This window comes from Channa argus, chromosome 23 (genome assembly GCF_033026475.1).
Source record: "Channa argus isolate prfri chromosome 23, Channa argus male v1.0, whole genome shotgun sequence".
Classification (NCBI taxonomy): domain Eukaryota; kingdom Metazoa; phylum Chordata; class Actinopteri; order Anabantiformes; family Channidae; genus Channa; species Channa argus.
Genome location: NC_090219.1, coordinates 2,497,718 through 2,525,085, shown reverse-complemented (window position 1 = coordinate 2,525,085; position 27,368 = coordinate 2,497,718). Strand labels below are relative to the sequence as shown.

The following is a 27,368-nucleotide window of genomic DNA, read 5'->3' as shown; positions in this document are numbered from 1 at the left end:
CTCTCTACTCCCAACAACAACCCACAGCAACCTGACACCGGAGACGAGCGGTCCAGACAAGCCTGCAAACGAGGCGTTCCCAGCCGCCCTGCCTGTCTGTCTGTCTGCCCAGCCGAGCTCCAAATCGTCAATGCCAAATATTGCCGACTGCCTCGGGAAAGATCACGACAACATATATACATCTCCACCCTCCGCCGTCTGCAAGCACCGGAGTAACGATGTCTGTCTATCGAAAACCGGAAAGGCTTAGTCTAGGCGCAGTTGACTTATGAATCATTTTCCCACAACGAAGATCGTGGCTGGTCGCGGAGAACTAGCGATAACTGGCTGGCTAGTAGGCTAGCGTTGTTAGCTTCGATAGCAGTCAGCAGAGCCAACTGACTAACGTTTATATGTTAAAATCCTTGTTGTTTTGTCGAAATGGTCGATGGCATTTAAAAGTGCACATATAAAGGTGGTTTGTGTTTTGAGGAATTAGCGGTATGTAGATAATTTTAGCGAAGTCTACCCTCTTTGCCTAAGTTTTCTAGAACCAGACAGTCGTTCTAAGCAGCTAACAGTTAGCAGATATGGACGTTGTTCACTGGGTAGCAGTAAATGGCAGATCCGCCAAACAAGTTAGCTGCTCGGTTTATATGTGCGGTCTGTGCTGTAATCGATAGCAGGACTAACTTAACTTTCGTTGGCAGTTAATGTTGGTTATCAAATCACGGCAACCCACCCCAACACAACAGCGCCTCTTTTTTTTTTTTGCACCAATTTTTAATGTTTCGTTCCATGCCCGAGAGAGCATTCTAAGTAATTGAGCTTACGTTAAGGGAAAAAGTGGGTGAAAACAAAGAGAAGTACCAGAGGATCTAAAACGAGACGTGCAGAAGCTCCCAAATACAAGACCAAAGTCGATGTACACCGTCATGGCTTTGGGCCGATTGACGATGAAGTCACTCGCTAAATTTGGGATTTGCTTGACAATTCTCCTGACTTCTGTAGCTGGTAAGTGGCTGTTGTAGTGATTTTTTTTAATATGTATATGGGTAAACGGGGAAATTTGCTTATCATTAATATTTGATGCTTTCTTTTTGGTTTCTGCCGTTTGCATTTCATCTACATAGCCTTTTAGATGCAGACTATGTCGCGTGAATCATGTATGCCACTGTCTAAAGTATGTTTTTAGACCTCCTATGTTTATTATTGTTGCATTATTACTTTATAATCTTCATAGGGATAGTCTTTAATATTTTTTTTTTCATTTTCTTAAATCTTTATAACACCCCTGTGTGTGTGTGTTTGCCTGCCTGTCTGTCTGTCTGTATCTTATCTATACTTCCCATCACGTTGTCTGCCTGGCTCATTTCTGTGGAGTTCATCTCATTGTAGTTAAGTAAACCTTCATAGATAACTCCTCTTGAACATAGCAGCAAATGGACCGGTGGCTCCTTTTAATCATTCTGTGTACAAAGGCCTGGAAAAACACTGCCAAACATAGCGCAGTCCTTGTCTGCCAAGTTGTGCCCTCTATTCAAGACTCTGGGCTGAAGCCATGCTTCTGTGAGACCTTGAGCATGATAAGATAGTAGGAGGGCTGGACGTAGATGGAGGGACCATGCAGGGGAGAAAAGGATGGAATGTGTGGGAAGGCAGTGAAGATGTTTTACACCATGGGTAATTTATGTGATAGAAGTTCAGCATGGAGCGTAAGCTAAGACAGTGTGTTTGAAAATATGTGATCTTGTCTGGTCAGCTTTGCTCATCCGGCATTACTGCTTTAGTGCATGGGTGTGAATGTGTGTATAAACACCTTCTTAATAATGTATTATCATTTCTGTAAGTGTGTGTTATTGTTGTGGCTTCTCCATCCATTCATAGACAGGGTGTTATCAGAAGCTCAAAATAATAACTGCTATTGCAGAGGGAAATATGCAAGTGTGAAGCGTAATTTAAATACTCAGTGAGACTTTACTTACTTTACTAGTAGTGCGGTAAGACTTTGTCACTGTTTGCATTAACTAAACATTTGCATGAAACAGGCAGATGTCTTTTAAATTTATACTTTAATAAAATAAGCAGGAACATAAGCCACAGCTGCAACTGTTGGCGTTGCAATTCCCAAAAAGTGTAAAGGACATCTTCTAAAATTGACTACCATTTCAATTAGTTAGTAACATAAGAAAACCTGTTCAAACTTAGAGGAGAGGTAGAAGCACTTACTGAAGAAAAAAGGCACAGACGAGTGGTAATTCAATTAAATTGAAGATCTGTCATTTTCTGAAGAAATACAATGTGAGCCAAATGTAAAGCTTATCACTTTTCAACTTTCATGCTGAAAGATTTTTATCACATATTATTTCCTTGACAAGATACGTTTTATGAGACAAAATTGGATGGGTGTTAGCCTAGAGACGGGTAACACATAAAGTGGCTCGTATCGAGGGTTGACATTTTCACTCGATAATTAGTATGAAAACGGTTACTGGATATGTATGTATGTCATATAAATAGCCAATAAATCCAAATCATTGTTCTGTGCAGAATTAATTAGGGCAGCAGTCAGACTTTGTTAGCATGAATGCTGAAAGCTGGTTGACAAACCACTCACTCTGTGCTGCTGTTTCATAAAACACATATCTTGTTTCCAATTTATTATGATGTTGCTTGTAATGGTGATGAGAGGAAGGAAGGAATAATGTTGCTAATGTTCTGCCGGAGTGGGTTACTCATCTCTCTGACCTGGCACTTTTTCCTTTGCTCCCTCCAACAACAATATTGCCTCACTTACTCCCTTTTTCCCCACTCGCTTGTTACCATCTTTATTACCCCCCATCAAATAATTATACATTTTCATTCAGCTGCTATGTGTTTCACCTGTTTGCAGCTGATCTCGGGTCGTCCTTCCGCTCCCTGTCCCCTGTGACTAATCAGTGTGTGGGTGTATGCCTGCTGCTCCAAAATGTGGAGTAGAAATGGCTCCAAAAATGGCACAAGCCTGCAGACATTACCTGCAGCATTATCACAGGTGTTTCTAACTTATGCCAGTGGATTACAGCTTTCTTGGTTCTAAATTCTCATGATGTGAGTGTGTAGAATTTCCATGTTTAAAATGTATGCCACAGCCCACATTCAGGCCTTGTTATTACTGTTGTCCCAACTTAGCTGTAGGTTCGGGAGTGCATAAAGGATTAGAGCAGATCTATTATATTGTAGCATAAGATGAAATGCTCATTTGCTCTGCTTAACTAAACCCTGAAGCTGTAGGCCATGTACAGTGGCATTAACATGCCTACCGTTCCCTCAACTGGGCCATCTCTCTCCAGCTGCCACAAGCCACTGAAGGCTCTTTAAGCTGTCAGCTACACAGTCACATCAGCAGTTCAACAAAAAGTGAAGCTGCTGGCTTGAGGTTACAGCTCAATGGACCCAAGTCTGATTGACACACATGCTAGCTCAGATTGAAGCCTTCAGAATTTGGCGAGCCAGGTACAGACTGCCAAGGTTAGTTAAAGAAAACAAGGTGAGGTTGAAACAGAATTACTTCAGTGAAAATAGAAAGTGGCTGTAACAGTGCAGAGACTGTGCTACATACAGTAAGTCCACAATATATTACAGCCTTAAACTGACTAAATTTGCTGCACTATGAAGAGAAAAACCTACAGATTTTACACATTAAAGTATGTTTACATATGTTTGAGATTACTGCTGGATATTTTAAGTTCTGTTAAGTCTTTTGGGTCTTCAGTGAGCTTAGACCTCCTTGGTGTGTTCCTCTTCTCTGAGGCTAAATGTACTAGAATACTTTAGAAGCTACGAGCCAATACGAGCATAGCAGATGCAAATGTCCAACTAAACTGTTAGCACACTTTGTTGCTTTGTCAGTAATGTAGGCACCAGGTTAAGACAAGGGAGTAGAATTAGTAACACAGATTATATCTCTAGTTCAGCCACATAAATATTTTCTAGTTGAGAATGCAACACAATTGTCTGTTGCAGTTAATTGCACTAGTTTTTTTCTCAAGGGCCACAACTATTGTATTCAAAGCTAGACTGCTCCATGTACATGAATGTCTTTTGGGGTAATGATGCAGCATCCCTGTGGAAGTAAACACAAGGATAGTAAATGGGTAAAAGTAGCTGGGAAAATGGTAAAATCGGGTGTAAAATAGCAAGGCAACCAGGGAATAGAATATTTAAAAAAAATAAGTAAGTGGTGGTAGAGGCCAGAGGATATAAAAGCACTTTTGCACTTTGATTCCATAATATTTTGTTCAGTTCACATCATTATTTCATGAGAAGTAATGACACTTGAGTGCAGCTAGAAACACACCAATGAATGGTGCAATCTTTAATACACCTAGTCTTGTGCTTTATTAGATGGAAAAAAAAATCAATGTCCCTTTCTGTAGCTTGGTATGAGTTCTGGGCGGGGGTAGAAGCAAAGTGAGACAGAATAGAACATCCAACCTTCTATTTTGGCAAAAAAAGAGAAATTAGTAGATGTTTTAGAAAACAAAAGGTGCAGCCTTGAGATGGTAACTCAGAGTGACAGCCTATGATTAACACGAAGCATTCGCCTTGACCAGCAGAGACAATAAGTCTAGAGCAAGCAAAAAATGTTGCACAGAGTACGAATGAACTGTTTTGGTGAGGGCTTTTTGTCTTTTCAGTTCTAGAAGTGGTAAAAGATGGTTATTTATTAACAACGTTAGTTAAGGGCAAAATTGATGATTAAAAACTTTAAAGTGCAGGTTATTTAGAGCTGTGGAGTGAGCTGAACATTAAAGCCTTAACTATTAATTGGTAATTATTTTCAGCTCTATTCTTTTTTAAAGAGAGCCTAGATTCCCAAGACATCACCACACCTGTGATCTTTGGTCGAGTGAGTGAAAACCCCATCATACCAGACAACCACGGGCCTCTAGTGGAGTGGGTGGATGCACAGGGGGAATCAGCATGTCAGGCCTGTACTGGCTGTTCTTCAACAAGGAAATGATGTGTTAGAAACAAGGGCTAAATTCGGACACAAACTGAATTAAAACTTTTGCTTGTACATAAATAATCGGAGATTACCCCCACCCCCAACCCATTGTGAGATAGCCTCATGGTTCTCAAGGGGATATTTTTTTATTTATTTGAGAAAGTTAAGGTAATGAGGATGGAGGGAGGTGGTGAGGCAGAGAGACAGATTTTTGTATAAATGCATCATGGTCAAAAACTGAGACCTCTAAGCATGGAGGGTAGTATAAGCAGGATTAGAATAACTGTACCAGATCCAGACAGATACAAAGTAAATGGTGTTTTCTGGGGGGGCAGTCACAGGGCAACAGATGGGAGAGATTAAAGCCCACTTGCATGCCCACCCCATCCCAGATCTTTAAACTAAACCGGTGGACTTGGAAAATCAGGGGTGTCAGCAAAAACCCATGAATCCCATCTTACCTCAGCAACAAGCAAGCACCCAAACAGTAGCAGCAGGTATGACTACTTGCTTGTGATGGCTCGTGTGCTGCAGCTTTTTGTCCACATGGACACACATATTGCCTGTATGCATGTGAATGTTTTTGTCCGTGGTTGCACCAGTCATGCATGATGGCACATTATTGGTGGCTGCCAAAATAAATATCCGGGTCATGAAAAAGCATGAATTTTTGATACAGACACCCAATCAGGACCGTATTGAGGTTATACATGGTAGCATTATGATATTTCTCCCTAAGAAAACCAAAGCAGCGAATGGTGCACGCATGTCTGGAGAGGAAATGTGCACGGGTGCATCAAGCACGTTTCAGCCTTTAGTAAAAAAATAAAAGCCTCCTGCTTTTTTCCCCACTCCCTCCCACTGCACTGTTTCTCTCTCTAATCTTAGATGGGAACTCGGAACCAGTTGCAGAGAGAAAACAGCCAACATATCCGTGCACTGGGTGACTTGTAATCAAATCTCAGACTGCCGTGTCTTGTACCACCCCTATGGGCCTTGGCAGTAGGAAGGAGAGAGCCAGATTAGATCGCTGTTGTTTTTTAGTGGCGTAGCTGAGGGAAAGGGGGTAGTCCGGTGTGGTGGGAGGGTACAATGAAGGCCAATTGGGGGAGGAGGGCTATAGGGAGAGAGATTAGCAAATAACTGGGCCATGGGTAAACACACAGCGATGCCTCCCATCATCCAATGAACAGGCTTGGAGCAGAAAACTACCCAGAAGCCTTTTGATATGACTTCTCTCTCTCTCTCTCTGTCTCTCTCTGTCTTTCTCTCTGTCTTTCTCTGTCTTTCATCTGCCTCGCTCTATTGGCCTTGCATACTCTGACCCACAATCCAATACTGCAGTGAAAGCCAAGATCACACAGCAAGCTCTACAGAGCAGAACCAGGGACAGAGCGGCCAATCAGAGATATACACAGAGATTGGCATCCAACCAGAAACGCCCCTAAGAAATCCAGAATTAAGTCAGACCCAACCACAGTCATGGTTTGGACTGCAAATGAGCAAAGTCTTGCTTGCTTGGGTTTGTCTGTCTCCATCCCTTGCCCATTTTCTTATTTTTTGTACATTGGGCTGCCAAACAAATGTGACATAGCACATATGGTTCAAATAGTAAACAGCCCTTTTTATTGTGAAGATTTAAGAGTAAATTGGGGTTTTAAAAAACTGCTGTGTTGATCAGTCTGTGCTTACTATCATCTTATACGTGCTTGTTTTATGTAGCCCACCCAGCAGAATGAAACTAATTGATGTGCTGCATGTTGTACACTGTATCATAATGTTATGTATTTCAGTCAGACAGGTGGTCATTGGTTGAAAGCAGGCAGTGTAAGGAGTTAGGGGATTGTGGATAGGTTTGTTGGCACTGTGCTTTGCCTTGTGTTTATGAGACAATGCGGAAGATTAGTGCTTCTCTCAAATATTATCATAAGGATAGTGGATATCTACACAGAGTAATTGTGACTTTGTATTAGCTAAGAAAAACTGTAAATGTTTACTGTAATAACCTTTTATGTGAAAATGAACTGTAAAAAAAATACAATGGCCCTTGTGAATGAAACCCAGAATCCATTTTTAGATAAAACAGTTTTTTTAGGCCTTAAAGTTCTAGAGTTAAGATCATTGTGAATGGGTTTTTTTATTCAAACGTTTGAATTGTAGTAAAAAAAATATCAATTATTAATGCTGGCATATAGAAAGAGAGGATACTATTGTTCTCCCATTCCAGATATAAAGCCAGTGTGTTTTTTCAACTGTCTGTGGGTGTTGTCACCAGCTCTGCACTTCCTCCTATTGTTCCTTTAGCTATTCCTTTAGCTATTATTATTCCTATAGCTTTAGCTTTCTCCCATTAGTGCAAGGGTTCCTTCTTTACAACTCATATCCTCATTTTGATGTTTATTGATTTCTGCTTGATTTATTGTAATTTCGCAGTCTACCGTTATTTTGTATTATATTACCTAGTATGACCGAAATTTTTTAATGATATGAAGTGTTAATTGTTAATTATATTGTAATATATTGTCAGGTTCAAGGTAAGATTCATCACCCGTTCCTACTAAGACATGGAAACAGCCTTATTCTTGAGTATTAGTGTAGATCTTGTTTCACAAGGAAAAACATACCGTACAGTTGGTCTGTTTCCTCTTAACATAAGCTTGTTTAACTTGGATAACTTGACAAGCACTATATAGGTTAGATTTATGCTTTATTGTATGTGTTGTCAAAATGGTATTTGTTTCACTTACTCTTGAATTCTAAAATACAGCAGACACTTTCTCTAACATAATCAAAGGGCCTGGTGGCTCAGTCTCAGAACATTGGGTTGGGATGCAGAAGGCAGCGAGTTCGAACGTGTTCCACTGTGGCGACCCGTGAAGGGACAAGCTGAAAGCTGTTGACGTCCTCTAACATAAGCATAAACAACTCTCTAACAGTCGAAACACTTGTTTATTTCCTTTTTTGGCTTATCCTGTAAACTTAAGGTCACCACAGTGGATCATGCAAGTTTCATGATTTGGCACAGGTTTTTACACCGGATGCCCTTTGTGATTCAACTCTCCCCAATTTTACTAGGCTTGGCACTCAGATGTGCACTGCCTTGAGCAATCTCAACAGGTGAGGTTGGAGAGTTTTGGGTATTTAGTGTCTTACCCAGGGACACTAAGGCCAGGGGGAGTTGTGCTATGAACCACCGCCCCTACAGTCGATACACTCTTAGACACTTATACTTATTTACAATGCTTCCCCCTAATATTAGAGAAATAGAATTATTAAAAGTGTCTGGGGCAGTTTTTGAACGTGTTTCCCCACAAAATAATGTATCAAATGGAGATTTCCTTTAAAATAATATTAGTTTTACTATTAGCATGAAAATAAATCCTTTACACTGAGAATTGTGTTGAAGTAGTTTAATCAAACAAATCATCTTTAGGATAGTGATATATATACCAGAAATTTCTCAACCTAATTAAAAATATAATTCCATTTCATGCATATCTCTTGGTTTATTTAATTTTCTTCAATCTCTCCACACAACATAATATATTTGATATTTATGTAGTAAGCTAAAGATAGTTTGTCCAGACCGGAAGCTCTGACACTTTTATCACTAGCTTGTTTAAATTCCGTCGTTTTTTTTTTTTTTTCAATAAAATAAACATTTCCTACACATATTTAACCTTTAGTTTGAGCTCCTGTCCTTATCTGCATGTACACAGCGTGCCTCCCCCTATAGGCAGGATCAGTCCCACAGAACAGTAAGCAGCTATGGCCCACAGGGTGAGGGCAGCCGAGGCCCACAGTAGGCCGGGGTTGATAGCTTTATCTGCAGATGGGAGCAGAGGAGGAACGCTGGCAGCCTGCCCAGCAGAGCTACCACTCCATCGCATCACCCTCTGCCCACACAAGCTAGCTTGGACCTTGGGCAAGGCACAGGCACCCTCCCCCTAACACAGACTCCCCACTGTCACCCTCCCCCTACCCGAATGGAGGAAAAGGAGGAGCCGAGAGGAAGGAAAACAAACTGGCACATCATGTTTCTCTTATCTGAAATTACCCACAAAGCAGGCCATGTACACAAATCCACTCTTGACATTGGTTCAAACTATTTTTCCCTGGCACTGCCTACACTCTCTCAAACATTCACTGTGAGTCAACAAGAAACTGGATAAATTTCAGAACTTGACATATTCTTGGTTTTGTTTTCACTTCAAAAACTGTGTCAAACCATTTGAAGTTTATCTATTATCTCTGTAAACCCAACACTGTAAACAAATTGGCCACTGAAAAAATCTTGACATTTCATTTTGACTGCAATATGTTTTCATGATTTCTACTAGGTTAGGGTTAGGGTATAATTTGTTTTATTTCCTTTTTTTTTTTTTTTATGGATTTATTTATTTATTTATTTTTTGAGTAGTGAAGTCCAATTTTCATCTCTCTGCATGTTTGTATATCATACCGGCTATATGTCGAAGTGTCCCTGGGCAAACACTGAACTGAACCCCTAACAGCCCTTTCCCCTCCCAAGCTGTGCAGTGCTGGTCCAAGCCCGGTAGAAAAGGGGGCGTTGCATCAGGAAGGGCATCCGGCGTAAAAACTGTGCCAAATCAACATGCGGACAATGATCTGCTGTGGCGACCCTGAACTCACGGGATAAGCCAAAAGGACAAAAAAAAAAAAATAAATTGATTGTTAGCTTGTGAGAGGCAGGAGTCTTTGCAGGCAGACAGCCATTTCTTATCTGTTGATTCCTCCTGTATAAACAGACAAAATTTGTGTGTAAATGTATGTACTTTTATGATGTGTCAGTATGTGTTTGACTAAGATTTGCATATTTAAGGTGTTAGTGTGTCTTTGTAAAGACACAGTCAATAAAGAGATGCAATGAAATGGCATAAATTAATGAAGCTGCTGAGCTGTCTGTATTCTTCACTTCTCACTACACTTACACTTGCCTCCATTTTAACGTTTTCTTTGCTTGCCTCTTGTCATGAGACTTGTTGTTACTGCAAAGTTCACCCTCCTGTTAATAAAAATGAGATTTGACTCCAACCTCTCTTTGCAGCAGCTCAGGGTGAGGAAAGGGAGTGTGCCTTCACGGACCAGCAGCAGCCATGGGAGATGGAGCGAGTTGCGGGGGGTGAAGGCTGGGTCTCCCAGGGAAACACTACCATCCGATGTGTCAAAGGCAGCCACTGTTTTGGGCTGTGGGAGAAAAGTCCTCCAGGCGAAGTGCGACTGGTCAAACAAGGTACAACAAGATAAACCCTGCTTCTGGTTTTACTTTGCTGCAGTTCCTCGTCTTATCATTAAAATTAATAGATTTTACTATGCAGGTTTTTTTGGTCTGCTCATTGGACATGTCACCTCAGGCTTTATTTAATTGTAATGGATATTAGTCTGGTTTTTTGACATTTTATAGGTTGCATGAAAAAAATTACAGAATTTTTTCATTAAGGTCCAAATGATCAATTACCATTAAGTTGTTGTTTTTTCCACTCTTAGAAATGGCGACAACTATACAGTTATATACAAGCACTGCTACTGTAAATGTTAACGTGAAGGCTCTTCTGCATATAAATGTTAGTTTAAGCTTGGATTGCTCAGTAGAGGGTTAATGGGACCATTAGTTTTTCCAAAGTATCACACAAAGCTTTATCCAAGAGGTTGCAGTAAACAAAATTTCTGAGAACTGTATATCTGAAAAGTACACACACACATATATACGTATTTGTGTGTGTGTGTGTGTATATGTGTGTGTATATATATATATATATATATATATATATATATATATATATATATATATATATATATATATATAGATATAGATATAGATATATATATATATATAGATATATATATATATAGATATATAGATATATAGATATATAGATATAGATATATATAAATATAATCTCAATCTCAAAAGTATTAAAATTATATCAAATGTGTTTTTGATTATGCCAAGCAAATTGTTTTAGGTGTTATAAACAGGGCTCAACATTAATGCTTGCCTGCTTGACTAGGGAAAGTAACCTCCATGTTAAGACAAGTAGAATGCATCATGCATTCTGGGAAATGAAAGAATTTTTTTATGTCTACAGTGTTTGCCAAATATTGATTTATTTGTGTCAGCCCCCACTGACCTCCACATATTTATTTTCTATTTATGTAACTATTTAAATTGGTCAAAATCTTATTTCACTGTAGCATTGCACATGGCGTGTTCGATCTTAAGGATCCCCAGTTTCTCATTTAGGTGAACCAGTGACCAGTTAACAGTAAGAAGTAAACAAGTTTCAAAATCTGCTACGTTAAAATTATTTCAAATATCACTAATAAGGTGACTAGTAAATTCAGAGATGATTTTGCCTTGATGTGAGAGGAATTGATGACAAGAGCACAGCAGCTCTCCAAAACATTATCTGTGTCAACTCCACCAAAAGTTGAACTCCACAAATTCACAAACATCCATAAAGCCTGGAATTGTAACATTTTTACCACATGGCTAAAAATCTTACAAATCCTAAAACTTCACTATGAAATATTTTACTATGAATAACCATCCAAAACTCAGATGCTGCCAACTGGTATCTCTACGCATGTTGGTGAGTCAAGTAAGACACCTTCTGCTGTTCACTGATCTCAGTGTTTTGAATTATTTTTAAGGCCTATATTTTCTAAACATCTTGGCTACTTGCTCAAAGTGGTTGAAAAAGTTTATGTCAAGTTCTGATAAAGAGGGCTGCATGATATGGTTCAATACATATTCCATCTGCAAATGGTTTCATGAGTCCGCTTGTTTTGTTATCAAGGAAAATGTGTAAATTACTGATAATTTAGAAATTCGTATTTCTCAATTAAATACAAACAAAAAAAGCATAAAATATACAAAAACTTAAAACATTAAATCCTAACTATTTAACTATATATAATTAATCACACTACAGAACTGTATTTGTGAGAAAGTAAAATTCAACTAGTTAAATTTAAGTTTAACTTAACTTCATTCACTAAACAGAGAATGACTCATCATCAACAAATAGAATAAGTTTACACATTCACACACCTACTTATTTATTTAACTCGCTGACTTTTGTGGTTGTATAAACACACAGACTGACATCAAAATTGGAGTTATATTAATTGTGCAGCACTAGACATAAATTGTAGTAATCAAAGGTAGGGCTATCAAAAATGGTTATTTCCTTTGTTCTATCATAGCAGCTGGACAAATCTAAAAGTAAAAAGTCAACCAACTGCACTGATTCTGTTTACACCTTTCTGTTAGGTTGCTGGACTCACTTGGGTGACCACCAGGGTTGCCGTGAAGATCGCTGTGTGGTGACCAACCTCCCTCCACAAATCCAAAACGGGACGTACCACTTCTGCTGCTGTGGTAGCGACATGTGCAATGTCAACTTCACAGAGGACTTCCCTCCTCCCAGCCCCACCACTGCACAGCCTATCTGTAAGGAGAGACACACACATAAATATACATTGGCTTATCATTATGTTCTACATTTGTAGTCATACAGTAGACTGTGTCCATTGTGCGCTCATCTAGCTTGTGTGGCACAGTTATAGTCATATCCTATACAAGTGGGTGTATTAGGTCGTGGGAAGAAATGAAAGATGAAAACTACAAAGACAAAAATGTGAGAAACCAAATGCAGGCCCACACAGAAAAACCAAATTATTAACAGGAGAGGATATTTGACATCAGAGCTGTCATTTCTACATTTACTTGCAACTACTCTCTCCTCCTTCCCCCTCCTCCTCTACTTCATCATTCAGCCATAAGGCTTAAAACTGAGCTTCTTGGTTCCCATTTATTATGAACCCTAATAATGAATTGAATTGGTTTGCATTCACAGACAATCTGGTAGTGCTCTCAGTGTCTTTACTCAGAGCTGGTGTAGATTATATCCACTACAGTGCCGCGAGATGCATGATGTTGCATTCTGTTTGTATCAGTGGCCGTCTGTTGACGTTGGGAGTGAAGTGACAGACAAAGCAAACAGATGTATTGTTAATTGTTCCTTCCTCTCAATCGTGAGCTGTCAATGAAAGCAGTGTGTGGCGGAGATGGGGGAGGGGGAATGACGACGGCGGCAGTTCATCATCTCTTCTGTCTACACATAAACACAAACACACACTCTCTACCATCTATGTCATCTTTCCACATTCCAGGGATTACAAGGCGTCTGCTCTGTCTGTCTGCGGGCGTGTTGGTGACTGCACCTAGCAGACAGATGACGAGAAATGAAAGGAGAAGGTTCAGAGTAAAGGAATCATTTGAGGTTAAAATGATTCATGAATAAGGAGTTAGATTTGAGCATTATAACTCAAAAACCTGTTTTGTTTTATCTAGATTAATTCTTGACGTTTTTGCAGATTAATGCCGCTATTATTAAAAGTAGGAAATAGTTTGTGTCATGCCAGGAAGCATGTGTGATGACATTTTGGGCAGCATAATTAAAGTAGTACTCAGATCTTTTATTTAGGTATTATAGTTAGGGTTAAAGTATTTTGTAATAGTGATTTTCAGTTTTACAATAAACAAATTAGCAATGTCAATAGATAACAGTACATACTACACAGCTAACTACGACACCACATATTTAGCACCTCCAGCTAACCAGGTATGTGTGTGCCAGAGTATGTTCATACATGCTGGTGTGAGTTTGTCAGTCAAAGCTGTCCTTGGGCTATTGAAGTCATCAATTATTGATGATGCTGGTGTTCTGCAGCAGTAGCAGTGTGTTGGCTGATGTAGGAGAATGTGTTTCTGTATCCAGGCAGCTACTCTGCACTAAAATCATCGGTTTCTGGTATATAAAAGCAGTATATGAGAGCAGGGCAGTTAAGCGTAGTTAAGCTATGTGTGTATGTTTGTCTCAAGAGTGGTACTTCAAAGTTGATGCTGTTTCATTAATTACAAAACCCTAATAGCTTAGGCTGCAACCACTTGATCTAACTACTCGTAGCTGCAACTGTAACCATGTTAACCTTATCAGCTCTCTGGAGTTCTATTTTTTATACAGTTTATTCTTTATAGTCTCTCTGTCAACTTCCTGCATATACTCTGTTTTGCACTGCTTTCCGCTTGATTTCATTTTCTTCAAGCACGTGGTATATGTAACATGTATGTAATGACATTTAAAAGTGTGTGTGGGTGTGTGTGTGTGTGTGTGTGTGTGTGTGTGTGTTAAGCTAGCTAGTGATGTCTACAATTATTGACCTGTTATTTGGATAGGAAAAAACCTCTATGCCTTCTTGCTCGCTATTCGAATTCCTGCACCTCTTTCGACTGCAGTCTCCATCTGCAGTGTTCACTTGAAGAGCAGCAGTAATTTTAAAATCTAGTCCTTTTTAAATTGAAAAAAGGTTAATGTAGACCAGAGTGTAAATAAAAACACAGGTATCGAATGATACAATAACACCATGTGCACACAGAGCCAAAGAGCCAAGAGGCTTATGGTGTGGCTCACTCTCCGCATTATTGTTGCCCTGTGGAGTTTCTATGTCAATGAGCAATATTTTGCTGCACTCACTAAAACAAACTATCCTCACAATTTTCTTACTGATAATCAATTTTACACAACTGGTGCCCACTTATAAAAGCGTGGCTCTGTAGCACCAATAGTGGTCATATCTTCACTGGATACATTTAAACCTTACATTAAAGTAACGAAATAACCACATGCCCTGTGGATAACAACTTTAAAGATGGACATAAACATATTGCAGATGTTATCAGCTGTGATGCACAAGCCTTCCCTGTATCCTGCTCACAAATCAAAGGCCCTTGCCTGGTGTCAGCTTTACTATATGCTCCTCCTTCAATAAGGTCAGAGTTTGATTTGTGCTTTTGTTTTTCATGTCTCTCCTCTGTGTAGACCCTCCCAAGCCACCCTACGAAGAGACATTAATTGCCTTGGCAACAGTCTCCTTGATGGCTGTGGTTGCTGTAGTAGCCTTCTTTGCTTACCGCATGATGCATGGTGAGTTACCATGGTGCTACGCTTTGAGGAAGAACACAGACCATTCATTATTCAAGGCCGTTTAAATGTTTTTGGTAGAAGTGTAGTTTATTTAATAAATGGAATTAGAGCTGATGTTTAGTTTAAATGCCTTTTGATGAATTCTGTATTCTGCTTTTGTTTTTGTTAACAGGAGATGGCAAGCAAGGCCTCCACAACCTGAATATGGTCGAAGCTGCTGGCTCAGAGAGCTCTCTAGACCTAGACAGTCTCAAACTGCTAGAGGTTAGTCCCCACAGTCCTCCGTCTCTTTCGCTCTGCGTCTATATTAGCTACAACTTGTAATATTTTTAGTTCTCTGCTTAACAGTTGTCCGTTCATTAATTAAATCAATTTGTTTTGCAGCCTAGAAAAGAGCCAAAGTGTAGTATAGTAGTGTAGACAGCCCGCACACTGTGTAGCACTACTCTCACTTACCAAATGTGCCAGCAGGGAGCCATTGCAGCAGCTGTGATAAATAGTTTTACTGCAGTTTCACTAATCAAGATTTAGTAACAACGCTAATGCAGTTTCACACTGTCGTGTTTTCTTAATTGCAATGGTGGTACCGTCATGTGGGGGAAACAAAGAATCCAAATGGCTAACTGCATATTTTATTCCCTCAAATCCTGACATTTTTTGTGCTTGTCTGTTTCTCATAGATTTAGCAGATAATAGAAGCCTGTATCATTGGCTTCAGCATCTCTGCACACAGTGTTTGTGTATGAGGCAGTGAGAGAGGTAAACAAGAGTTAGAAAGGAGAAATCAAAGGCATAGAAATATGCCAAAAATACATCAAGGTTTACAGTTACATTTGGCATTTCAATGTGACTTTATCATCTGATCGTGGAAGGACGCATTAAGTGACAGGTCTAGGAGCAAAAAATAGGAATTTGCTTACACTGACACCTGATCTTGAAAACCTGATAGTGAAGTGGCAGAGCTTATATTGTGATAGGAAGTCAGTGGACTCTGGATGATATTTGGCCACAGTTATATGTAAAACAGGAGCCGGAGGAGTAAAGAAACAATATGACTTTTTTTTTTAAAAGTTACGGATCTGTAGCTCAGATGTCCAAAGCAATACAAGATATATTTTTAAATGATGAACTGCTTCGTCATTGAAGCCTACAGGAAACTTTACAATTTGGCTCATTCTCATAAACGTGTTCATTCTAAATGTGGTTTATGCTAACCCTGTACTAACCACCCTTGTTGTAGAGATTTGATAAATGCAACTTTAGTGCATTGTGAAAAGAGTGGCACAGATGGATGCTCTCTTATGCACTGCACAGAATGACACAGATTTTACCAGACCCATCTAGCAAAAAACAAGAGGCTTGTGGTTGCAGAGTCTAAATCAGCAGCCTCAAACAGTTAAAGGGATTTCAACAATTTATGCTCAACTTCATATTGTTTGGCTTGTCTGTTCCCTAGATTTCACAGGTGGTGAATGTCCAAATGGACACAATTAAGAAAGAAAGAAAGAAAGAAAGAAAGAAAGAAATACTGATATTTCTTTTGAATGTGTCATCTTTACAAACAGTGAAGCGCTTCACGCTTATTTTTTTTTAAGAGCTCATTCAGACCTAAGTACTTTCATGTCTGTCTCAAGCAAGCTTCAAGTCTCTACAAGTTGGTTATCATTGTGATACAAGGGAAACACAGCGCCAGTGAGAAGCTGATAGAAATCAAAAACTCTATGGTATGCTTAAATTGGTCTGCAGTAACATGGACTAAAGGTGGTTTCTAGTAAATTGGCTAAAATTGCAAATGGTATGTTGTGTGTCTAGAATCTGAAATAATAGCTGTCGAAAATGATGGTCTGATGCCGCTGTGTTCCTTGACAAGACAAAGGCAGCCAATCGTTAATGAATGTAAAACTAGGGATGCAGGGATGTTTTCCTCTCTTTAAACACACTGTACTGAACTGTATTTAGTGATTTTGAGCAAGTAGAATTATATCTCTCAGGCAGGAGTTGAATTCAGAATGCTGTCCTTGTACCTTATCAAATGCAGGCACACGTTCTTTCATCAAACTCATTGCAGTGGTAGGTGGAGGGTTGGATGGGTGGGGGTGTGCCAAGGAGTCTTAATATAGTCAAAACAGTCTCTGTTGTTGTCATAGTATAATTTATAGGCAGAGATAAATGTATTAAGAAGACATAGAGGTTGAAATCACACGGAAACAAATGGACTTCATTCATTTCTTACTCCCATATAAGCTGTTCAAGGCAAATTTCTGGACCTTAATAACCTGTTGTGCTCTGGCTTATTCAGGACACTAATTGAATGATTTGGGAGCAACTTAGCGCCATTGTAGCTGTTTAACCCTGTTTGCCTTTTATTGAGTTTATTTACTCTCTACATCCTGCCTGGTTGACTGTCTTATTTGTAGATTTTTTCACTTTTCTTGTTTGCACCTATTTGTATCTGTTAAGCAAAACTACTACTACTACGGTCAGTTTTTCTGTGACATTTGAAAGTAGCATAAACTAAAAATATTTCATTCACTAAAGTGCTAAAATTAACAAAGAAGTCTATTAATAGTCTTTTCCTCTTCTAGCTGATTGGGCGTGGCAGATACGGTGCTGTGTACTGTGGCTCTCTGGATGAACGACCCGTTGCTGTTAAAGTGTTCACTGCAGCTAACAAGCAAAATTTCCTAAATGAATGCTCCATCTACCGGCTTCCGCTGCTGGAGCATGACAACATTGCCCGGTTTGTGGCTGCAGATGAGCGGGTGGGCCCAGAGGGGCGCGTAGAGTATCTGTTGGTCATGGACTACTACCCACATGTGAGTATTGGAGCAACTGATGTAATTGTTTAACAGTACAGCAAAATAAATTGACAATCTATTGATCTACAAGTCAGTCAGAATTGGCCTTTTTACATCAGACTATCAGCAAGCTCGATCTGCACACCACATCAGGACACAGTAAACATGGTTTGTTACTGATGAGTTAAGCCATATTTATGCTCCCTGCAGAAGGTGCAGCTAAACCCAGGCTGCCCCTTCCAGGCTAAATGCATGGCTCTCAATATATTTAAATTCTATTGCACCAAGATGCCCATCCTTGTTTGGTGATAGGCTCACTTGGTGAAATCCCCAACTAAACCACTTCCTTTTCTGCGTCCTTCCTTTTTTGCCTCCTTCCTCTTCTGCATCAATAAGATATCTATTAACCAATGCATTTATAAAAGCTAAAGCAAAATAAAAGCAAGCACACGTCAGCACACACATACTCAAAGTTCACATACACGAGCTGGTGAAATTTTAACAAAGTATCCTAATATTCAGCTTTGCTTGCTGTATACTGGTCCAAAACTCCCAATATAGTGTCTAGAGTAAGAAAGGGAACAAAAGAGGGGCTTACATGTTGATAACATTGATTGTAGCAAAATGATTGTTGCAGACGTTACGCACTTAACTTCTGAGGAACTCTACAAGATCCTCTGCAGGAAGCAGAGAGTGGTCCAACTGGTTCCTTTAATTCCTACTGATGTTGTAGAACTCAAGATCATGCTTGATCTCAAGACTGACCTTAAGACCATTTTTTGAAGGATAGATACATACTGGACTTGGTAGTGACTTGGTCTTAGCTTGGGAAGCTATGGCTAAAAAACTACTTCCTACAGTATTTAAAACTAATTTTCTGAAATTTACAAAAATTCAAGTCCTGTTCTGAGTGATCTCAGTGCAAACCTTGGCAGTGCTGTATCAATGTAAAGAATAGCAAAGACTGAAAGAAGGGTGTGATGATGAAAAAGTTGCAAGAAACAGGCTTGTTTAAAAGCTGCAACAAGCACTTGCAATTGCATTTTCAAATTAAACAAATTAAATTAAAAAATCCTAATTGAAAGTTTTTATTCAATTGTATAGGAATTGAAAAAATCCCTTTATAATTTCCTAGTGCTTAAGTTAGTTTAAAGCACAAAAAAAGACTTATTTTTTTATTTTTCTAGATACTTAATCAGTATCATTTTTTTAGGACCAAAAAATGCAAATGAATGTAATTTAGTCAAAATTTTATTCCATCCCTATCTACTCAACAGGGTGGATGTGTTGCCAGGGACTGTAAGAGAGACAGCCCCTGGACACACCTCAGCCAAATCAACATGCAGCTGGTGTTGTGAAGAAAAACACTGACTCTTAAAAGCACAGTTAATGTGGATGTACCTAAAGACTGAATATATTTGCTGTCCCAGACATAAGCTTCATTATTACAAGTCAGTTGACCCCTAGCCAGCCTATGAATGAAGGCTGTTTGGAGCCATTATGCTAATACACGTTGTCATAGAAACGCAGTGCAAGCTAGGACAGGAGACTTGGGTACATAATGCATTCAAGTGATATAATATAGTTTATTTATAACAAACAGATCTAATCTATTTTTCTTTTCATGCAATTTAAAAAATTCCATTAACATATCTTAAATACTTAATTTGAGCTGTTGACCCTTAAAAAGAAGAATTTAAATGTCTTGCTTTTGTCATACATATAACTCAAGACAGCTGCAAGGCCATTGTCACTTGGTGGTGATAAAATATTATGTATGTCAGGTTTATTGTAAACTAACTTACAGGGGTTTAATGCACAAGGTCAGCCTTTTAAAAGCTTCAAGTTCTAATATGAAGATAATCAAGCCTCTGCTAAATCGTCGGGCTCAACATTCGAGGGATTTTAATTGATGGTGAAGATGCAGTTGAATTTCAATTTGAAGCCTTAAGAATTAGCTTGGTTCTAGTGGTAGTGCATTGGGTTTCGTATAGGTAATTAAAAAAAGAATTCTAACAATTTTTACTTTGTATAGTCAGTTTAATGGGTTTTTTAGTATTTGGACAGAAGCAAATATGTTCTTCCGAATCTGTGCCGCCACACATTTAACCATGTCTCCAACCAACAGCAATGACTGCAACTGGGGATCTCGGTCCTTCTCGCTTTGCTCCCTCCTTACTTTCCTGTCCCCTGTCCTTTCCACATCTTATATATTTATGAATATATATATAGAGAGAGAGATGCTTTGCATCCATTGCTTGCTCCTTGAGGGACAAGTAAATTACAAAAGAAAATCTGAAATGATTCTGTCCTCCTCAGGGCTCTCTGAGTCGCTACCTAAGTGTTCAGAGCAATGACTGGGTCAGCAGCTGTCGCCTCGCTCACTCAGTCACCCGCGGCCTGGCATATCTGCACACCGAGCTCATCAAAGGAGGTAAGCTGAAGGGTGTACAAACACATACACACACACACAGTTAATTACATAACTTCTCACAGTTTACTTAGGCTCAAGTACCAAGGCTGCTACTTCCATCTGTTACTGAAATGCAAACGCATGCAAAGAATTGTGCTGGAAAACTTTTTCTTTATCCAAATTAGTTTACATTACAGACAGGCTTTAAATTGCGTGTTTTACTCTCTTTACCCTGCCTCTCTCTGCGTGGATCTTGAGCCCTTTTTATGATTCACACACTGCCGCTGCATGTGAAGCTCGCAGCACCCTGCATCCCTGCATTTTGTACACACTGCATGCATGCCCAGCCTGGATGTATTTATAGACTGGCCTCAGCCTAGCCTTAGAAAGAGTGAATGATTGAGAGAGGGACAGAGTAGGAGGATGGCAATGTCCCAGTGGCTTGATGAAATCAGTCTTTGGAAGCAGAAATGACAACTAAACCAAGCCTTAAGTCAGAATTTATTTTATTTTTTATTTACCCTACTTCACTAAGCCTCACTCATTGCACTCGTATCTCCTCTTCCTCCTTTCACTTCATTAGCACAAATACACATCAAACATTCTCAAATGTATAGTGTGTAAAGACTGTTAAAGAATTAGAAGTTATTCTGTTAGTGCAAGCATGTGACAAATATTGTGGGGCCGGGGGAATTCAGATCTTTCTTCTTATCCTGTTTGCCTGTTCAAGTCTGGGATGTACAGAGTGTAGAAGCGACTTAGAAGAAAGACAGATCTAGTGTTTGTCAGCTCTGCTAGCAAAGCTGCTAACAGCCCAGTCATCATCCTCCCCCACTCTTCCTGTACATCAATACCAGTAGAAAACTGTGGTGACTGCCACAACTTTGAGTGGCCCTCAGCCTCACTACACCCTCTGCTGGACTGTAACATACTGCAGGCTGAGGCTAATCCCATTGTTGTAGATTATATTAGAGGATTTAGCTATCTGTTGACAGTTCAACTTGCTGCGGTGAACAGCGGGTACAGAGGCAGAATAGACAGTTAGGTTTATAATTTTAATTAAAGATGAATTAGGCCAAGTTCTTTTGTCTTGTGTCTTCTCCTGATCCTGTCTCTGTATTTCCCATTCTCGCTTTTCATCCATCAAGACTTGTACAAGCCAGCAGTCTCACACAGGGACCTGAACAGCCGAAATATTCTTGTCAAGGCTGATGGCACATGTGTTATCATTGATTTCGGCCTGTCCATGAAACTGACAGGAAATAGGCCGGCGCGTCATGGTGAGGAGGAAAATGCTGCTATAAGTGAGGTGAGTGTGAGCAAGCAGAATTAATAACAAGGATAATAGTACTTAATAGTACATACAGTAATGCCAAATTCTGGATTACAAAACTTGGCTCTAACACTCAGCGAACACAGAGATGTTTGCATGCATTGGCCCTCTAATAGATTCTTAGTTTCTTAAGCCCAGCATTACTTGCTCAACAATCAACAGCTTTCGGCTTGTCCCTTCAGGGGTCGCCACAGCAGAATGTGTTCCGCACGTTAATTCGGCATGAGTTTTTATGGTGGATGCATTATCTGCTGTTTTTATCCGACTTTGGGACTGGCACCAAGCTGGCCTTAGGTGGTTAGGCAGGGCCACAACTGGTGGGGTGGGATTCAAACCCACCGCCTTCTGCATCCCAACCCAATACTCTGCCACTGAGCCACCAGGCCCCCAACCCAGCAAGCAATGCTGGGTTGGTGGGCTGGGAAATAAATGCCCTTGATCTTTTTTTGTTTAAACAATAATTGAAGCTTAAGAGTCCACATTTTTTACTATTTTTGAGAGATAGACAGCATGATAAATTCCTAAGCAGTCTTTAATTTATTGCTTATGTATGACCAATAGTAGATTTTTAAATTAACCACCTGCCCCTCCTAAATCTCACACACCTCCATTTACCAGGTGGGAACAATCCGCTACATGGCTCCAGAAGTGCTGGAGGGTGCTGTAAACCTGAGGGATTGTGAATCAGCACTGAAGCAGGTGGATATGTATGCCCTGGGCCTGGTCTACTGGGAGACCTTCATGAGATGTACCGATCTTTTCCCTGGTGAGACAGACAGAGGAGAGAAGAATGAAGTTTTAAATTGACTTTGTTGATTATACATTAGGGATTAAATGCAAACACACAAATGGTCGTAGTATTGTTTAAGTAAACGTGCCTAATGTATGTCACAAACGGCAGCAATTACATTTATCATAGTGGGAAGCAGAGAGAGAAATTTGATCCTGAAAATAAATCAGTATTTCTGCTGTCCTACCTCAAGGAGAGTCTGTGCCAGAGTACCAGATGGCTTTTCAGGCGGAGGTAGGGAACCACCCAACGTTTGAGGACATGCAGGTCCTTGTGTCCAGGGAGAAACAGCGGCCCAAATTCCCTGAGGCCTGGAAAGAGAACAGTTTGGTAGTTATTGGCTTTTTAAGACCTTAATGTACTTTCTTCCTCTATTTGTAAGTGTGGCTGGGTCACTGATATTGTGTCCTTGTCAGGCGGTTCGCTCTCTCAAAGAGACAATGGAGGACTGTTGGGACCAGGATGCAGAGGCTCGTCTCACAGCTCAGTGTGCCGAGGAGCGACTGGCAGAGCTGCTCCTCATATGGGACCGCTCCAAGTCTGTGAGCCCCACGCTCAACCCTATGTCCACTACACTACACAATGAGAGGTAAACACAAGTCTGCCTCATTAATCACTGTGCTACTTTATTCATTATGGTCCCCTTTCAGGTGTTGTTTTTACAGTTTTTCTCTGTGTTTTTGTCCATGTTTTATTTTTACCAGAAATCGTATGACACCAAAGTCTGGCCCATATACAGACCATCCCTCTACCTACATTGAAGAGCATGAGGGTGTAGTCAAGAACACACAGGCTGATACCACCAGCTCTATCGGTGGCAGAGCTGTGGCAGGGACTGGGGAGAGAAACCGGAATTCTATTAACCAGGAGCGCCAGCAGCAAGCCAATGCCCGCCTGCCCAGTCCAGAGGGCAGCAGTACTAGCATGGGTCTGAGAGGGAGCCCTTCAGCTTCAACTACAACTACCACTATCATCTCTGAGTCTGAGGGGCCCGCAGGAGCTGCCACAGTCCCCGTTTGCCTCCACCTTACCCAGGAGGACCTGGAAACCACTAAGCTTGACCCGAAAGAGGTGGACAAGAATCTGAAGGAGAGTTCGGATGAGAACCTGATGGAGCACTCTCAGAAGCAGTTCTGTTCACCTGACCCACTGAGCCCTGGCAGTTCCAGTCTGCTTTATCCACTAATTAAGATGGCCAGCGAGGCCTCAGGGACATCAGAGCCCACTGCACCCATGCCCACCACTATCTTCCCTCTGCCCAAGCAGCAGAATCTTCCCAAGAGGCCATCCAGCCTGCCCCTGCGCACCAAGCCCACCAAGAAGGAGTCCTCATCGTCTTCACTCAGGTTCAAGTTTGGACGCTCAGGAAAGTCTAACCTGCGTCAGGTGGAGGGAGCAAAGATGAATATTGGTGCAGTACCAAGTGCACACACAGGTGTGGAGGCTTACCGTGGCACAGGTACCAACAACATACCTGCTCTACGAGACACTCATGTCAACGTCAGCATTAATGGCACTGTTCATGCCAGCTCTGGTACCTCGCCCATGGCTTCAGGGGGAGCGACAGGTTTTGGAGGATCCAGCTTATCTCAGAACAGATCAGGGGTCCTAAGGTCAGATGACAGTCACCTGAGCCTTGGCATCATCACAGCCAGCCCTGACGAACATGAGCCGCTTCTGAGCCGAGAGCGAGAGCAGCCCGAGCTTAGGGAGGCATCGTCAAGCGTCACTGCCCTGCGTTCAGCATGGCCCAACACCAACAACAACAACAGCAACACCGGTCATGGCCAGGGGGATGGGGAAAGCGAAGGAGAGAGTGACGTAGGAGAGGAGGAGGGAAGCGGAGAAAGCGGAAGTAGGGAAACTACAGGGCCCCCAGGAGAAAGCTCAGGGTCTGGATGTAGTGCTGTGAACTCTCAGGGGGAAGCACCAGTCACTATGAGAGGAGAGGCCCTGCTCAGGCAGCCCAGAGCTCGAAGGCCTGAGAGACCCAACTCACTGGACCTGTCCTTCACAACACAGGACCTGGCCTCACTAGGTGACTTCACACATCCAAACCTCACACATTCACTTGACTAATGCAAGTGATTCATTATTTCTGCACACTGATGTTGTAACAATTGTTAAGTAGATCAATTACAGTAACCTTTTCAGCCTTAAAAGTGCATTACACTAAGTTTACCCCCACAGGTCCATTTGTTTTTTTCCTGTGGAGAGAACTACTTAGGCAGTGACAGTTGATAATGTCCTTTGTGGCTCATGGGGGTCACTCGGACTGGGAGTCATACTATCGGTTGCATTATAGAAACCTAGGCAGCAGTGTTTTTGAAGCCTGCTTCAGGACTAGGAGTTAAAATACCTCTTTTTCAGCTTTTTGTGTTACCCAAATTTATGGAAGTGCAATACTAGAGACAGTGCCTTTACATTAACTAATGGTAAATCTAGTTTTGCATGACCACCTACAGAAGAGTGGTATGAATATTTGTTGGCTAAAATGTTTTGGCAGAAGACTGATGATTGTTCCTTCCGTTTTTGCAGGGGATGGCTTTGTACAGGCAGATGGAGCCTTGGGAACGGGAGACAAAATTAAGAAGCGCGTCAAAACACCTTATTCTCTTAAGAAATGGAGACCCACCACATGGGTCATCTCTACAGACACCAGGGGATCAGAAGTTAACAACAATGGGTCAACCCGTGGTCAAGGTCATAGTCAGAACCGGCCCAAGTCCAGCTCAGCTATCTACCTGCACGGGGGGAACTTGGCCAGCGAGCCGAGTGACACGCATGTGTGAACTCAGACCCTCTGAACAGTTTGAAAACATAACTAGACTCTGCCTGTTGAACTCTCTGCTCTAAGTCAGCAAAAGGAAGCTATGGAGTGTGTTGTGAACAAACAGTTGATTATGTACAGTTAAATTAGGTCTGCCTCGCTCCTGTGTCTTTCTGATAATGGCATTGCTTTAAATGGAATCCAGCTATGCAGCACTCACATCTGCTTCTCTTTCTGCATCTAATTTATCTTCCTTTCTCTGTTTCATGTTCCATCCTCATGAACTTTTTTTCCTATGTGCACTTTGAATCAATTAAAATCAGTGTTTAAAAGTCCTGTCTGTTGCGACTATGACAAGAAGTGGTCTCTAAACTCTAAACAGCGCTGAAAAACAATCAACACTTTGAGCGTTCTCCTTCTTGTACTTTGCTGAGTCCAGGAGCTCGAGAGTAGGCTTTGTAAATGAATTGAGTCTTAAAAGACAGAACAAACTACTTTCCTTTTTTTTTTCATAATTTGTATGCAATACCAATTTTGTCCCTTTTGACTATGTATCCATTTTTTGTATCATAGTTTTTTTAATTGTGCAATAGGATGTAGCTTTTGTTTTTATCGTTTTTATTATTTTTGTCATTGTTAATCCCATTATTATTTTAACATGGTAATCTCTGTTGCACTTATGAATAGTCACAATCATTTTGTAAACAATCCAACCTACACTAATGACCCCTGACTTGAGAACACAGAAGACAATCCTCCTCTCCTTCCTCTTTCTCTGGACTGTATTTAATGGGGCAAAAACACTAACAATCAATCCCAGTGGACTGAAAAAGTGTGTTTTCTGTGGAACTTCTCTGCTTGCACAACTACACCAGGAATGGCTCAATCTCCTGGAATCTTTTAACAGTACAATCACCAGAAATTTATGGAGGGATTTGTTGCAGTGGCCAACTCAATCACTGTACTATCATCCTGAAGACTTCACTGTGGAATGCTGAACTGTCTGTATGTGACCAGAAACACTAAAAAGCGCAGATTCTGCTCTGTTGGAAACCAGAAATCAGACTATTTAAAAAAAAAAAAAAAAAAAAACTTCAAAACATGCTGGATATTATTTCTGCTTATTGTTGTCTCATCCCTTGATGTTCGAACGACTGATTCTGTGTGTGTGTGTGTGTGTGTGTGTGTGTGTGCGCGTGCCTCATTTCTTTCCATAAGCGAGCATTACAACTTTTGGGGCTTGGCGCTGTATAGGCGTGCTGAAATGTCATTGTACTCAATCTGTATCTTCAGCGCTGCTTTAGGACATATGAAAATATCTCATGTTTTTGTAAACTGTAATTTGTATGAAAAAACCTATGTATGTGTATTGCATTGATATTTGCGTCATTTTTATGGGATTCTGTTTTGCATTCAATGGACATGGCCTTTGACTCCATTGCTATGCATCTGCTCGGTACAGTTTCTGTAAACATTTTCAAGTCAATATGGAAGAAAAACAGTCTAAATAAATGTATGATGTAATTATTTGTTGGCTATGTCTCGTTTGAGTTTCAGGTCCAATATTGTCAAAGTACTGTAGTATAATAAATACCTTATTTTTCTTTTCTTTGTTTTAAGTAAGATGTTAATATACTTGATTTTAATAGAGTTTAAGAAATTGGTTTCTGAAACTTTTAAAGGAGTGGTTCCCCACCACTAGTGCCCTATCCATTGGTGAGTATCTGTGCTGCTTGTTTCCAGCTAACGTTTCCCAACTAGTGCCCTACCCACTGCTAATTACTGAAAACAGGAAACGGGCTGTCCCGGTCTAGGATGAAAATATATATTTCATACATCCTAGGTAATGTAAAATAGCTATTTAAATTGGATTATTACCGTGCAAGGCAAAGACTAATGTTAAACCTTTTTAGGGAACCATTTTGGTCGCTATAACCGTTTTTTTTTTTTTTCAGACAACAGTAACAGCGGAAAACGGTTTTGCTCTTCAAGTCTTAAACGATTAAAGACGTCACCCACTTCCATTCGCCCGAACTGTAAAATGTTGCAATGTTAGTTCTCCCACATCTACCGTCAATCGCTGCAGTCGACGCGGGAGGGAGCCATTTCCTCTCCTCCACTTGTTTACCTCATTTCTCCTCTCCGCTGTCTGCTCCACGCGCCCTAGCAACTGCAGCATCAACACGAGCGGCGCAGAGTTGGCGCGCTACGTCACAGCGCTCCTTGCGCTCTTTCGGCTCCATCAAGTCGACCAGACGTGTCCAGGACTACACCGGAAGATG

At 40.6% G+C, this 27,368-nt stretch overlaps 1 protein-coding gene across 2 annotated transcripts; it reads left to right on the top strand.

Annotated features, from left to right (window-relative positions):
- LOC137108675 (bone morphogenetic protein receptor type-2-like) lies at window positions 1-26,615 on the top strand. 2 transcript variants are annotated; one of them, XM_067493556.1, is made up of 13 exons: window positions 1-993; window positions 10,041-10,223; window positions 12,267-12,446; window positions 14,878-14,982; window positions 15,155-15,246; window positions 17,568-17,798; window positions 20,100-20,214; window positions 21,342-21,502; window positions 22,145-22,292; window positions 22,510-22,646; window positions 22,733-22,905; window positions 23,021-24,354; window positions 24,855-26,615. In XM_067493556.1, the coding sequence occupies exons 1-13, from the start codon at window positions 903-905 to the stop codon at window positions 25,106-25,108; spliced, it is 3,204 nt and encodes a 1,067-aa protein (XP_067349657.1). In that variant the 5' UTR covers window positions 1-902; the 3' UTR covers window positions 25,109-26,615. The 2 variants fall into 2 exon arrangements, with proteins under 2 accessions (XP_067349657.1, XP_067349656.1); XM_067493555.1 differs by having other exon boundaries at window positions 2-993; window positions 10,038-10,223.
- Window positions 26,616-27,368: the final 753 nt, after the last annotated feature.